This window comes from Malaclemys terrapin, chromosome 13 (genome assembly GCF_027887155.1).
Source record: "Malaclemys terrapin pileata isolate rMalTer1 chromosome 13, rMalTer1.hap1, whole genome shotgun sequence".
In the NCBI taxonomy this organism is placed as follows: Eukaryota; Metazoa; Chordata; order Testudines; family Emydidae; genus Malaclemys; species Malaclemys terrapin.
Genome location: NC_071517.1, coordinates 1,066,292 through 1,081,767, shown reverse-complemented (window position 1 = coordinate 1,081,767; position 15,476 = coordinate 1,066,292). Strand labels below are relative to the sequence as shown.

The 15,476-nt window shown below is 47.5% G+C and overlaps 2 protein-coding genes across 3 annotated transcripts in view; one reads left to right on the top strand and one right to left on the bottom strand.

The window, feature by feature from the left end:
* Nucleotides 1-3,762, top strand: part of DNAH17 (dynein axonemal heavy chain 17) — an 87,542-nt gene extending 83,780 nt beyond the window's left edge. The window contains exons 79-80 of the mRNA XM_054047581.1: nt 987-1,212; nt 2,614-3,762. Coding sequence (XP_053903556.1) covers nt 987-1,212; nt 2,614-2,861 — 474 coding nt within the window. The 3' untranslated portion in view covers nt 2,862-3,762. The remainder of the gene's footprint in view (nt 1-986; nt 1,213-2,613) is intronic.
* The window catches only part of PGS1 (phosphatidylglycerophosphate synthase 1), a 43,231-nt gene that overhangs the window by 3,791 nt on the left and 23,964 nt on the right, over nt 1-15,476 (bottom strand). The window contains exons 7-10 of one of the 2 annotated variants that reach the window (XM_054047808.1): nt 14,774-15,307; nt 8,861-9,009; nt 5,164-5,306; nt 2,707-2,795 (exon numbers count right to left, since the gene is read on the bottom strand). In XM_054047808.1, the coding sequence (XP_053903783.1) occupies nt 5,187-5,306; nt 8,861-9,009; nt 14,774-15,307 (803 nt within the window). In that variant the 3' untranslated portion in view covers nt 2,707-2,795; nt 5,164-5,186. Of the gene's footprint in view, nt 1-2,706; nt 2,796-5,163; nt 5,307-8,860; nt 9,010-14,773; nt 15,308-15,476 lie in introns of those variants that run through there. The other variant, XM_054047809.1, reaches the window with a different exon arrangement.

Below are 15,476 nucleotides of genomic sequence, written 5' to 3'. Positions count from 1 at the left end.
CCTTCAAACTGTTGCTCATGGAACATATATTGCTGTCTGGCCAGGGCTGGGCATGTGAAGGTGCTTTGCATTGCTTGCAAGGATCTAAATTATGTACTAAAAGGAGCATCAGAGCTCAAACACTTCTCAAAAGCCCAGAAAATCTAGCTTGCTTTGCAAGAACCTGGGGGTGCTGAGACCACCACCATGGCTTGAAAGCACAGTGCTGAAGTGATAAGGGCTAAGTGCACTTAGGAGCCAGGGCTACATCTTCATCTGAGGGTCTAAAGAGATGGCAAGCCCCTCTTGCCTCAATTCGTGCCTGGAATTCAGGGCTTTCGAAGAAGCAGGGAAGGTGGAGTGTAGCTCTTCTCTCAAGTACACAGTTGGCATTACAAACCAGTGTGGGAGGTGCCATAGGAGAACCAAACAGTAATTCTAAATCTGTAATCTTCATTATAAATTTGCCCTGATTCCAGCATTTAATGTCCAGCCACTTAATGGAGCTGCATTAGTACAAACCCCAAAAGGTAGCTCATGACAGCTGCACTTTGCACCAACAAAGATTTTCTGGTGCAAAGCACAACCTTCTTCACCTGCACATGAGGTTTGCAGTGGTAGCAATTGATGCAAAGCCTCACTGAAGACAAAGCCTTAGTTTTTCCAAAGAGTCTCAGCTTGGTGCCCTTCTCCTTGGTGACGACCCTGTCCACCTGCAGCATCGCAGATCCAAGAGGGGCTCTGCTGAGATAGGGTTGTTCTTTGGAAACTTACTCCAGGTGTTTCTCTATCTGCCACATGCCATTACTTTCACAACTTGGCCCTCCTGAAATTGCAATCCACTGAAGATGGGGGTCTTAAATCAAAGAGGGGCTGTAAAGACAGTTCTCCCAAAATGGATTACAGGAGTAAATGTAGTAACAAGTCCAATGGATCACTCCACCAATTCAACAGATGCACCACAGCCGATGTACTTGGCTTTAAACTGCTGCTGCTTTATTTTTCAGGAACTAGAGGCCTGGACGACTGACTTTGCACTACCCACAACAGTGTGGCTGGCAGGCTTCTTCAATCCCCAGTCTTTTCTCACAGCTATCATGCAGTCTATGGCCAGAAAGAATGAATGGCCACTTGACAAGATGTGTCTTTCAGTGGAAGTGACCAAGAAAAACCGGGAGGATATGACGGCTCCACCCCGAGAAGGCTCCTATGTGCATGGGCTGTTCATGGAAGGTACAGGACCACCTCTTTTTGGCAGACCCACGCCTGAACAATTAGCCCAGCACACACTTAGAATCATAGACTAGCAGGGCTGGAAGGGACCTCGGGAGGGCATCTAGTCCCACCCCTGCTCAAAGCAGGACCAATCCCCAAATGGCCCCCTCAAGGATTGAACTCACAACCCTGGGTTTAGCAGGCCAATGCTCAAACCACTGAGCTATCCCTGCTCCCCTTCTTGAAGGCAAATGCTGTGCAATCTGCATTTGTACAGTTTTTGCTCCTCAGACCTATTTTTGAACATTGAATGTTAATCTCCAGCACCCTGCTACCATGTACTGATCTTCTCCACAACCATCTCAGCCTTTGCTCTCCTGCCCTACAGTAAGTGATCCAGGCCCTTCCGCCTCACTCCTAAATTGGCTTGGTTTGAGGCAGCAGTTTCTAGCAGGGTTTACACTGTGCATCTTTCTAATCTCCAAGCCCTGCTCTGTCCCTGTACTTTTCTGCTGCAACAATGATTCCACCCCACCTGTGAGCGCTACTCAGCACAGTGTCAGGTAAAGTGGAAGCTATCTCAGTGCTGATATTTCCTGCAGCTTAATACCCATTGTGTCCCTGCTAAACTTTAAGGTAGCGTACAGATAGTTACCTAGTTAATGCTTATGCACCTATTACTGTAATAAAGTAGCAATTAGCCTTTCCCAAGCAGTAGTCGAGGAATAACTGATGTCATGTTTGTCAGCACTGCAGGAGTGTAGTGTGAACTGGAGCCAGCTCTCATTTATTTGGCAATAAACAGAATCCATTAATAGAGCCGCCAGGTTCAGTTTGGGTAGCAGCTGCCTTTACTGTGCATCATTGTCAGAAACATGCCAGCAGAGGGCAGCCCTCATCTAACAGACAGTGAGCATTCGTATGTATTTATTTTGGAAATTAAGACAGCTACAGGTGAACCTCAGAGCAGAGACAGCTGATGTTATTGGGGTCTCATAGGGAAGCTGTGACTGGACTCAGGGAATATTCTCTCAGCTGTAGTTTGAGGTCCCTTACAGCTAATAAACCCAGAGGGATGAGGCCCTGGCAGGATCACTGTACTGTCAAGCTTAGGTCCATGCGCAGCAGATGCTATGGGAGAGTTTCCATGTTTACCATTCTTCCCCAAGCTGTGCAGTCTCCGCTGACATGGGCGCTGGGGGGGAGAGTAAGGACAGAATTGACCATTGTAGTTAGAGATCTTATCCTTAGTAATATTGTTAAGGGTGACTAAGCCCAGGCTACTTCAGTACAGCCCTTTGGTCCTCCAGCTGACCCTTAACCATGCTTCTAGGAGAACTCTTCCCCCCAGCAAATAGAACCTTCTGACTGAAAAAGCCCCATGGCAGCTGGTATACTGACTAAGCCATAACACTGCAGGTGCTCGGTGGGACATTCCTAGTGGTGTCATCACAGACGCTCGGCTGAAGGAGTTAACGCCCTCGATGCCAGTCATCTTCATCAGAGCCATCCCTGTGGACCGTATGGACACCAAGAACGTCTACGAGTGCCCAGTCTACAAGACTCGCATGCGAGGCCCCACCTACGTCTGGACCTTCAATCTAAAGACAAAAGAGAAGCCAGCTAAGTGGATTCTTGCTGCTGTTGCTTTGCTCTTACAAGTTTAAACTTTTACTGCCTCTGCAAAGTACTTGCTCTACATGCCCAAGTACCACCCAGCTCAACACTAATCCCATTCGTCAGAAAGTCCACCCAGCTTTTTGTCTGCCCTAAAGTATTTTAATAGTGACAATAAAAGATAAACATGAAATGAAAGTGTTAGTGCTCAGGTAGATAAAACAATTGGCCAGCGGTGGATTGGTGTCACAATACACATCAGAGAGGTGCCAGCCGTGGGGAACTCCACAAGGCAGGTTACAGTAAAGCACTACAGGCCCAGCACCGAAGAGAAGGAGGAAGCCAAAGTAAAGGCCTTGTCTACACCGCCACGTTACAGCGCTGAAACTTTCTTGCTCAGGGGGGTGAAAAAACACCCCCCTCCGTGCTGTAAAGCGGCAGTGTAGATACTCCCCTCCTGGGGGTGGGGTTTTTACAGTGCTCACAGCACTGGTGCCGTGACTATACGGCCACGTTAAAGCGCTTTAACATTTAGTAGTGAAGACACCCAAAGTTTGTATGTGGCCGTCTGGATTCCTCAGTGCCTGTTCAGTGCTCCTATGTGCTGGAGTTCCAGTCCCTTCCCCAAAGAGCTTCCAACGTAAACAGACCAGACAAAAAGTGAAGGAGAAACAGAGCCAGGAAGAGAGCCCAGGTACCGACACTGTCCAGTGCCTTAGCTACCGCTCTGCACAGCCTCTGTGCTATCCTCTACTTCCCAGCAGTGGAAACGTGCACACAGGTCACCCCGCTCAACCTTTAGGCATCTGCTATTAAGCCTTCCAGCACCTGTCCCACAGGGCTGCATAAAGAATACACTCTGGCCATGCTCCCTGTTTACTACCCATTTTTCTAGCTGGGGGGGGAGGGGGGGAGTCAGTCAGGAAGCACATGTCCTTCTGTTTCTAGGATGTGATGTCTATCTGTCCCTATGCTCCCAGAAGTGCAGTTGTGTCAGACAAGGCCACACACTACAGCCAGCCTTTGAAATACAGCCAGAGTCGTTACAAGACTCATGAGAAACGAGAGAGAAAAAAGGTGAGAAATGGTGCTCTCCAAAGCACTAGGAGTGGCAAGGCCCGTCACCAGTGGCTAGGAGGCCCCTTACGGCTGGTACTGTGTGCAGGGACCATGAAAGCGAACTCCCCTCTCACCCCCGAGGGGAACATTGTGGCAGAAGCAGGGACAAGCTCCCTTGGTGTAGCTGTTTGGAGCATAAAGGATTTGGGTTCGCCTTCATGCCACTGCTATTGCCGCCTGGCCAGGCAGCTCAGCACTGATAGTTAGGGGCTGACCACCCGGAAGAACCCAACCCCCCTCTCCCTTCTGTATGGAGTAGTTTGTTATTTAACATCTGCTAGCACCACTCAACTGCCTGAAGACAAAATGATAAAACCCCAGTGCTTCAGCATCTTCTATTTCAACACTGACTTTGGCCGAGAGGGGAGAGCTGTGAAGGAATGCTCAGGGCAACAGGCAACTGCCAGGCTGCTTGTGGCCCAAGGCTGGCCTGGCCATTTATGAGGCCTCAGTAGTCCTGGTTCGTCAATCCCTGGAAACAGAGGAAGTTTAGAACCAGTTACCCTGATGTGGCAGGTGGCTGGCACTTACCCAGAGCAAGCAATCTGGGCTCCCAGAACCAGAGGGTTGAGTGAAGGTAAAGGACCAGAAAACACATACACATGCTCCAGCACTAAGGGTCTTGGGAATGAAAATTGGCAAAAGTTGAAGTCTGAGTTGGCATTTTCACCAAGTCTAGGGGATTAACTGGGTGAAAAGTCTTGGATCAGTGAGTCCACCGCCATAGGAAGACAGACAGCAAATGGCCTTGTGTCAGCCAACATTCATGTGATAAAGGTATTTTAGAGGAGACCTCATTCTTACAAAGCAAAAGCCAGAGGTAATGCTGACTTTTTCCCCTCTTTAATCCCAACTCAGGCAGGAGAGCAGCTTAGATTTCCCCACAGTGTCTCCCATTGGCTGGCCAGGGTAAAATCTAGGCCTGACCCTAGGTTAAGTCGCCATTGCAGAAGAGAAAGTCTTATCAATGCATGGGGATAACTTGGACTCCTGCCTCCCACTTCCTGAAAAGGATCCTTAGTTACTGCTAGACTACGACATGCATTGGAGATATAACCCACTCAAATGGAAATCGAATATAGGCCCTCAGGAAAGAGCTTCACACTGCACTGAAAACCTTCCCCATGCAAGGGAAGCATTGGGCTGATTCTTCCCGCTGCATTAATAAGTGCAATCATCTCAGTATCATTTCCTGCAGCTTTAGTTCTTCCTGGAGCAAAACTTCAGACTCACCCAGAGGAAGATCCTTTCTCCTTTCAAAAGAAGTTCTTAATCAGAGGCGTTACCAGCTTCACCCACAGCTTTACATAGCGGGTTGGCTGTTCAAATGTAGAGGACGACACGACGCCTGACTTGAGGTAAAGCTGCTCCTGCTCCTACAAGACAAAATCCCAAAAGCCAGTTTCACCATTGCGCCCTCACATCATCTGGCACCCTAGCCAGATTTGGTGCACCTACAGTCACAGCTTTTGCCTGGCCAGAGAGGCATATCACCCTTCTCTCATAGGGCTGCACACACATCAGGGGCTAAGAATCCAGCCTGCCCCTCCATGTGCTGTGAACTGTAGACAAGTAGCCCAGCCACTGAGCTGTGAGCATGGGGAATGTCACATGGCAGCTGCCCCTGAGGCTTGACAGCTGCATTCTGAAGAGCCACATTCACATCACATTCTGGAGAAATGTACTCAGAACCTGAACATTGGAACTCAAAGGGCCCAAGGTGGGTGGCTTTGCAGGATCAGGCCCTACAACTATCCCTAATTACGTAACTAAACTACAGTTATAGGAATAACATAAGTCAAACCCCTAGCTGTAATTGCCTGAAAAGGAAACCTGACTTTAATCTCAAGAGACTGGTTTGCAGAACTCATCCTAGACACAGCTCTAGTGTTGTGTTTTCAAATGAATATGCAGTCATGATTTCAATTAAATTACCAGAAATGCTTAAGTGCCTTTAAAGTATAAACAATACAACTGGAAGAGGAAGTGAACCATCTCTGTTACAATAGACATTTCACATAGCACATGAAAAATAGTGGTTTGATCAAAGGCAGAAGTGGCTCTTTCTGCAAAACTAGCAAGGTTTCTGGTTTTACTCTACATGCAAACAAGAAGCAGGACGTTTGTCAGATGTAGCAAAATACCTCAATTTCTACTCCACAGATTACAGAAATCTTTCCCTGTGAGAAAGCCCGTAAGCACTCTGAATTTTGACACAACAGGAAAGGAACCACAAATTATGGGAAATAAACACAAAGGGCTGAATGTAAAAGATTCTGGCAGTAACGAGCCTGCTTTTAGAAATGAAGAGTGTTGCAAATCCCACTATAAACCCTCCGTTAGAGGCAGGGTGTCAATCACTTCATGCCGATAGTCTAGGTGCAGTTCAGTTATTTGTACTGAGACTCAAAACTCGTAACAAAATATTTACTTTGGTTCTCTCACTGCAGCAGCCAGAAAGCCATCTGGGACTGCTCAGCATCTTCTCCAGCATTCCTTTTTGAAGTGAAAGTTGGACTTCAACATGGGCTAACCCCTGACCTTGGGTTGGTTTGAAAAACATGGCCGGAGATGAGTTAGTTTGAAAAGTGATCGGTCCATATGTTTTGCAACAATGCTGCAAAGCGCTTAATGTGGGTTCTAGTTCATGCTGTCAATTACAATACAGGTATAGAGTGGTTATTAAAATGTATCACCAATTTCCTTCAGACTAAAGGAATCTGCACTGGAAACATCTCAAACAATACAATGTACAGGACTGCAGTAATGAAAGGCCTGGGTAGTCATATGGAGTTCCACAGCAGCCCCCACCCTACTGGTACCCGAAGGTCAGTCGTTTGAGGAGTATACATTAGTCAGGCATTTGTCTCACCAGCCCCTGTGCTAACAGGAGACTGTTTGTCTAATTTGTTATTTGACAAATCAGCAACAAAGGAAACAAACTAAAAGTGACAAAGGTTCCAAATACCAACAAAATGAAGCCTGCTGCTTTCCCCCCATTGCAGGGGTGTCAGAACAGGGGGTGATCCCATGCTGCACTGAGGGTAAAAAAGGCAGGTCAAGACTGGCAGTCTCTTGTAGGGAAGAGAAGGGACTCAGACACCCCATCCAAATCTGTAATGTAATACTATGTAGCCCCAGAGGCTGTGCTTTTTCTGTTAGCCTTACTTACAGATAGGACTACAAGATCTTAGTTACCATATGTGAGGCAGGTGATTTATCTCCCATAATGCCAACTGGGCCTCCCCACATCAAATCAAGGCAGATGATCGAGAAATGATTCACACTGAACTGTTCAATACACACTGGACAGGAGTTTCACAAATGAACAGTACTACCAGCTCACAATATTTGTTGCTCTTAAAGATGCACCTTGGAATTGGAAAAATCTCAACTTTCATTTAAAAAAATAAGTTTCTACCCTCTTGGTTGTGAAGAAAAGCATGAAAACATGAACCTTACAGGTTCAAAGAAGAGAAGGCAAAGATATTTTAAATACAGTTTAGGTTCTCATGTTTTTTTAATGCTAGGGTTCACAATACGGGAAGATCCAAACCCCTCAACTGTTCATAGATTTGGAAATGAAGTCTTCATTGAGAGCTTTGCATAGGGTTCACAAAACAGCACAATGTCTCTAACACTTATTCCAACCAGCATACAATGGAAGGACGAAGTGAGAGACTGATTCCTTAGAGGGTCTGTTAGATTTCATCTCAGCACAGAACAGTCTCCACACAAAGATCACAAACAGCAATGAAACAGGTGGTCAAATTCCAGGTCACTTCTAGTATACTGGGGCGATTCAGCCATATGCATTTAGCTAAAATGCTTTGTTGGGTCATTGCAGTCATCCTTCTCAGCTTTACACAATCCCTTTGTTACAAAAATATTTTCACGGATTTTTCTCATTACAGATAAAAACAAATACAGGCCAAATAAAGTGAAACATTCATGTGACTCTTCCAGTAAGACAGAGAACCCTGCTGGATTAGATACAAGGCTGACTCAGTGGACCAAATTCAGCTCTGGGGTAAGAGATGCAATTCCCATTGATTTTTATGCAGGCAGAGCCTTATGCCAGGTCTGAGTTTTATCCAATACATGTTTTGCAAAGCATCACATAAAACTCACGCACTGATCCAATTTGCTTCACTGCTGAACACTTTGGTATCACAGGAATTACTCGGGGTGATGCCAATTCCAGGACTAGATTGAAAAGCAGGTCAGTTGGAGAAAACTATCTAAGAGAGGAGACAAGAAGATACCAAACAACCCAAGCTGCCCACCCCTTTACAGCTGACTATACACTAAACTGGAACACTGGTCTTTAAACCACTGGAAAAGAGCCTACGGTCAGGATTAAAAATAGGACCACACTTCTCCCTGAGAGGAGGACAGAAATTCTCTTACTGTAGAGGAGATGCTGAGTGCAGATCCCCTTCCCGTCTCTAGCCCCCAAATCCTGGGGAAGAAGAAGTTCTCTGAAGGCAGCCAGGGTAGGGTTTATATAAATATTTACATGGGGTTAGAGACACTTTTGGTTGCAAGTAGATTGATAAAAGCACTTTACAAGTGAGAGGTCAGCAACTCAGTGAACCTGAATTCCATTTCCGCAAGCTCAGATGCCCAAGCCATGGAGGCAAGGCATGAATGTGCAGCGTGTACGAGAATAAGTAGCTTTACTCTGAATGGCTCATCTGTGTTTGGTGAATCTCCAGGGCCAAATTCAGCTGTGCATTCTCATTATGGCCTCTAGTTCCCAGAAGTGGGCACTTGTAGCCAACAGCTCACCAATAGTCACTTAACTGACAGTTCCTCAAGTTCTCCTGTGCTAGGGAAGGTTTGAAGTTCTAGTAGTTGAAGAGTTTTAAAGCAATCATCTCACCAACACTCCCCCACCCTATGAAACCTCCGCATATTTGCCACCAACCTGATGGAGCTGCTGCTGCAGGTCACGATTTTCTGTCACTATTGCAACCTGAGCTTCCAGGTCCCGATGAACCGACCTGTACCCAAAATTAGGAGAGCCAATCAGAGTCAGGCAGGGTAGACTGCTTCCTGCCAAGTACAGCCAGAGGCCTGCAGGAAAAGAGGGGGAAAGGAAATAGGGCAGACAAGGGAAGTGACCATGGTAGCCTCCAACACTTGCTCTTATTCAATGATTTTCATTTCTTTTAAAAGCTTTACTAGATTTACAGGAATGGCAAGTAGTCATGACACAAAGCAAGCGGACAGGAAACAGAGATGCTTCCTTATGGACAGCTTAGCCTTGCGGAGCCCTGGAGAGCCCTCTGCCACGGCTGGCTCTGGCTCTCTACACTTGTTACTGTGTGTGCTCTGGGGGACAACGTGGCTTTGGCACTCTGAGGGGGGTCTCATCGGCGACTCTCCCAAGGGTAACCACTATCATTTCGACAAGCCTAATACACTACACAGCAGCTCTACCCGTGAAGACTCCAAACATAACCCTAAATGGCTAGTATCCAATAAAGAAAGGCCACACAGGAAATACCTTGGAGAGATGTGTCTGCAGCATTCTCTTCAGTGACTGGAAAGAGAGCTCTTGATCCCCTAGGCCCTGGAGATCTGCACCGCAATCCTGACTCAGTTTCCATTCCCCCTCCCCCCCAACACAGGCAGATATTCTGGAAACATGGCTATTTCAATGCTCCCCTAGAGAGATATCACATCTGAACAGCAACATGCAACCCAAAAATCTGTCCATCTACAAAACAATCATCCTTAATGCTGCCCCTCCCACCTTCTAGCAGATCTGCCCTCTTGAAACAGAGGACTATGCAGCATATTCTGCGCCATGTCATCCACCCCCAAGCCTGCACTGAGGGGCTGTTCCTCCCTGCGTGGAGCCAAAGGCCCACTGCACTGGCAGCAACAGGACTAAGCGCCATTCTGGACCTCACCCCTGTGTTATTTTTACACTTCTGTTTCTCCTTACTACAGGTGGGAGTGAGCAGCTCCCTTATCGTATCTCTCAACTGCCAGTAGCTTGTGTGCAAGGGAAATTGGCTCAGTGCATCACTATCTAAAGGTAACATCGTGCACTGTGGTAATCAGGTCACTGGTGTCAGCTGTTATGAAAGGGTTTGAATAACATCCCTCCAATTTCTCTAAGTAAGCAGCAGATACCCTGGCAAAGAACAGCCTCATCTTTAGCGACTTTTCCCGGGTTTTTGTGGTTGGGAAGTTCTGTAACTTTTTCATTGGAGTTCTCCACAAACTTTGAATGGAATCAGTGCATGTGTGCAGACGGCCTTGCCTTTTCTCTGAAGCTTATAATGGCTTTCGGACCTTCTCCACCAGGCAAGAAAAAAAACCCATACCATAGCAGGGGCACAAGCCCAATTTCACCCCCCGCCCCCAGGTTACATCTAAAAATCTCTTGGACTGAGAGCTAGTAAGTCACATTACCCAGTCCTGAGGGCAGAGTCTGCAAGAGATGGCACCATGAAGACTCTGAACAATGGCATTGGCTGGCTCTGGCCAGTGAATTCCTACAAGATTGTTACCAATAGGGCAGGTACAAATGATCGCATCCACTCTTCCCCTTGAACATCACCAGAGGGTAAATTAAACTGCTCCTATTTATAGCACAGCACAATCCAATTTCCTGGGACTCCCAGTCTCCAAACAAAGATACTGGAGAGCTCCTCTTCATTCTTCCAACTCTAGTCACAAGAGAAACATACCCTAAAGCTCCAGGGAAACCCAAACCCTGCCAGATATAAACGGAATTAGGGTCTGGTGTCATGCAACCAGGAAGGCAGTTCACAAGCCCAGGCCTGGTTCTCAGGCACGTCACAGCGTTTGTAAGATGGAAGGTGGAAGAGCGCCCAGAGGTGCTATTAAGCTATGGCTGAAGGGAGCCTGACAGGCCACTTGCTGGACAGAAGCTGATGTAAGGGAACTGCTTGCTCTCTGCTAAGCAGGGCACATGTGAGTCCTAACGACAGAGGCATTTTCCCAGCCCACAAGTCACACACAGAACACAGCAGAGAAGCTATAGCTTAAAAACCACCTAGTCCCTGAATAGACGCAGGTTTCCTAATTCAGACCAAGAGCACTTCCAAGAATGCCTTGAGTAAGAGGCTGCCGATTCACCGCCTGTTCCTGTAACACACGCCCCACCCCCACAGCACCACAAAGCCAGCAGCCTCCCCAGGGCCACTTTCAGTTACACCTTCCAGTTCAAGAATGGCAGCTGCCCATACCACAGCCTGATTGGAGGCTGCTCCCCAAGCCTACCACACCCACTGAGCCTGGGAGGAATTTCTGGACACTGTCCACACAGGGAGCCCCTGAAATCCACAGAAACACATGAGCTGTGCAGAGATCCAGCATGTCCCACAATCATTTTTGATTTACTAGAGCAGATTCCCAGATAGGGCCGGTCTGGTAACAGCACATATGGGATCCAGAGCTGGGGTTGGGGCAAAAACTTGATGGCAAGAACCCACCTGCCAAGCTGGGGTCGTGATTAAAGGGAGAATCTAGTCACCTCCCTCTCTCATGTAGCCAAGGGAGGGAACCCTGCAGCCCTTGTTGTGGCCTTGGCTTTGTGACTGTGCCAGGAGGAGATTGCTCACACAATGACTCACTTTTCCAGGAGAGGAAAGGCAGAGTTTTCCAGCCCTCTGGCAATAAAGCACCTTCATCTAGGTCCCAAAGGACACACACCTGATCACCTGACACTGGAGCAGGAGACAACAGCTCCTCATCTCACCAGGTCAGGAACTGCCACCACTGCGTGTTTGCACTCAGGCACGGGCCATGGAAATCTCCTTAGGTACAAAACTGACATTTCCCATGCACACTGGCGCTGCAACTGTGTAAGCTATAAGAGCACTCAGCCTTACTCAGGGCAAGTTCAGTCACAGCAGCAGTGGGAAAGCTTGTGCAACATTGTCTGTATGGACACCAAGTGTTTAACCGGGGCTTGCCCGGCCGAAACACAGTAGCATAGAAGTGCCAGGTCCTATAAGAGATTAAAGGGTGCCTTCCTCTGAAGACTGTCAAAGGAAATAAGATGTCCAGCTGCTGCTGAGAAGCAGGGAGAATTGGGGTTGATCCCACACCCTGTTCCAAGACCCAAACTCTAAGCTTGATTATTTCAAACTCTGCCTCTGAGGTCCCCTCCTGCTTCTCTTTCAGCCCACTCTCAGCCCTGAGCATCATTCTGCTGCCTAGGGTCACAGTAGAACAAGTCAGGTGAATCACAGATCAGCCAAAGGGTGAACCATACCAGAAATGGGGACTGGAGACGGCCCCTCTAGCACCCAGAAGGGAAAACAAGATCTAAATGGCTGACACGCCACGTTTCTTCAGGTTTACATCTTCCCCAGCACTGATCCTGCTGAAGCTCAAGAGACTCCTTTGCTCCTGCGCAATGATAACATAACAAATCGACCTCTAAGCCCAGGTGCATGGAAAGGCTTTGGCTTCTTTCTAAGAAGGCAAATCCCATGTGGTAAAGAACTGCTCCACAGGAACATTTCGGTTCCTTGGAAAAGCAATGCATTCCTTCCTAGCTCACCACTCTATGCCTGCCCTGGGGAATCTCACTTGCAGACTTGCATTGTCCAGCAGCAGGAGTATTCCATAGACACCTGAGCAGGTCATTCCTGGACATCAAAACACCCACTGCTACCCAGTCAAGCAGGCTCGGGTTCTTCTGAACGGATACATCTAGTCTAGGCCCATCTGTAAGCATTCTCCTGTACAGGTACTACAAGCAGTGTAAGCTGTGGCATAGGTATTGCATACACAGGTTAGAGGACCTGCTGCTAAAAAGGTCTGCAGCTGTCTCCACTAATGCTCTCACCACTGGTAGCACAGATATGGAAAAACACATTTCTTAGTCAAGAGAAGGCTTTAGTCAGCAGCTTCCTCTCCCATCACCTCTGAACCCTCTTCCGAGCAGCCCTGCAGGAACCAGGGTAGATAGTGGCATTCCCACAATCATTAACAGCCAGTGTCTTCAGACAGGCAGACATCCTCCAAAAACTGCAGGCCCTGGCCTTTGGGACGTGGTGTTACTGGCTCAAGGGACTAACTGCACCGTTCCACTGTTCTAATTGGATTTATGCTGCAGACAATGTGCAGGCCCCTCAGCAGAGTGCAAAACTGAGTCTTGAAACAAACATGAACACCGGACTAGATCTTGCATGCAATGACCCTGTAGTTGTCTCGAGGGGAGGGTGCCCCACCACATGACCTGGCAAAACTCCCAGCTCTACTTGAGGAGGACTGGAATAGCAGCGGGTGCTGTGGATTGGGGTTGAAGGCCATCAGCAGAGCTGAGTGAAACCAAGGACTCGAATAGCAGGGATATCAAAGATTTCCTGTGGGACCATGGCTTAATCTCTCTGGGCCTATATTCCCCATGTGCAAGATGGATAGAATACTTTCCTACATCACAGGGATGCTGCAAAGATAAGTCGTGAATATTTGTGAGGTCAGATGCTATGGGATAGAGCTGTATAATAACCTAGAGAGACAGAAAAGCTGTTTGCAAAGAGGTGAGCTGAACTCCACACACAGCAATCCTACGTACCAAAGCACACAACAATTAAAGAGACTTCCTACCGACCCTCAACTATGAAAACCACTCATGAACTGCAAACAATTTACAACTACGTATGTACAACTACTTGGAGAGCAGGAGAGTATGGGTCTCACTGCTCTGGCAGGAGACTACAGAGGAGCTGAAGAAAGTGAGGAATTTATGCCCCAATCTGAGCAGTGTTGGATTTGTGGGAATTGGACATGCCCGCAGCTACTAACTACTGCTCAGAAAAGTTCTGTAGCCACACGGGTTGGCACATGACTCCTTGCAGCGGAACTGTGGAAGCAATCTCTTAGGGACTCCCTTTAAGAGATCACATGTATTTGCCTACTCATCTCTACTTATTCTGCCATGCTGGTCTCTGTGTGCTGAACTCTCTTGTACAGCAGAGGGAGATGCTTCTATGTATATCCAGCCCTCCGTTAGGTTTGTAAAGATGGTCAGGGACCCATCCTCATGGGGGCCTAGATACCCCAGAACATTGGAATCACTGCTGGCTCACTGTGACTCCTGTTTACACTGAAGATCCTGCCAATTTCCTGCACTCCAATCCCTTTCACATCCTTACAACAAGACTAATTGCATCACTTCCTGTTCTGTAAACCGGTTAGATCAGTGCAACAGGAAACTGAGAAACTATGAATCAGAACTGCTATCACTGTCATGAGTAGAACCAGATGCCTCTTCTCCCCCACCAAGTGTAGTCTGAACCACTCTCTTCCCCCCCACCTACATGTCTGAGAGAGGTAAAGTAATTTTGTAATTTAATACAGTGCACGATTTCCCTACACCATGATTCCTCTACCCTAAACTTCTATGAAGAGGCCAGCTCAAAGGAGCAGGGAGCTCAGTCCATCCTTGACTTTTACTCAAAGTGCAAATAATTAAGAACTGTTAAATAATGCATCTGAAGAAGTGAGGCTCTTACCCACGAAAGCTTATGCTCCCAATACTTCTGTTAGTCTTAAAGGTGCCACAGGACCATCTGTTGCTTGTTAAATAATAATTGCTTCTAGTCACTACTGACTTGGGACTGGACTGGAACTGAATCAGAATCCTAGAGATGAGAGACCAATTTCCATCCTCAGTCCCCTGAACCATCCAGATGTATGCATGTTTTGGACCTAGTATATTGTGACAGGGACATATGGCTTAGAACTGGATGAAGCCCCCACCCAGCCTCTCACTGGCCTGATGCTCTGTATCTATGCTAACCTTCAATCTCTCTACAGAAGGCCTCCTAAGGACAGGCTGTCTCACCTTTAGCGTGGAAAGTCCATCCATTCCTGGAGTACTCCTGCAGCTGGACCCTGTCTTGCTGGCCAAGGCAGCACACCTCGTTGTAAAACTGATGTGCAATGTAAACATAGGCAGCAGGAATGGCACCTGCCACCCCTTTGGCACCAAAGAACCCATTCACCTCCGGTGAGGCCAGTAGAATCCGATACTCTGCTCTGGTGCCCAGAACGAGATCCATGTAGGCTTGCGTGAGGTTGAAGTAGCCAGTGGTGAGGTATATTCTGGCACCTCGCTCTGCCTCTGTCAGCAACGTCTCTGTGACTCTCTCATCTATTTGAATCCCAAAGGGTTTCATTTGAATTAGTGGATAAATCCAGGTGTCCGGTTCTGGTTTTTGGTCCCTTCCTGCATTAGGTTCTCGCTGGGGCAATAACGGATCTCCTTCTGATCGCCTTCCATGAAAAGTCTGCGTGTGGAGTTCTTGTCGTGTCCTGGCAGCGTTGATCACTTCCATTACTCTCCTATTTGCCACTTCACAATACGCCGTCTTGTCTCCTGAGTGAAAACAAGGAATGACTAACAGAAGATATAGAGCTGTGACACTCAGGCTGAGGCTCGCGAGCCACCAGTGGCTCTTTGAGGTGTCTCCCGCGGCTCTTTGCAGCACATGGTATTAAATCACTGTGTGATTTCATTATTAACCAACCTAAGTTATTAACCAATT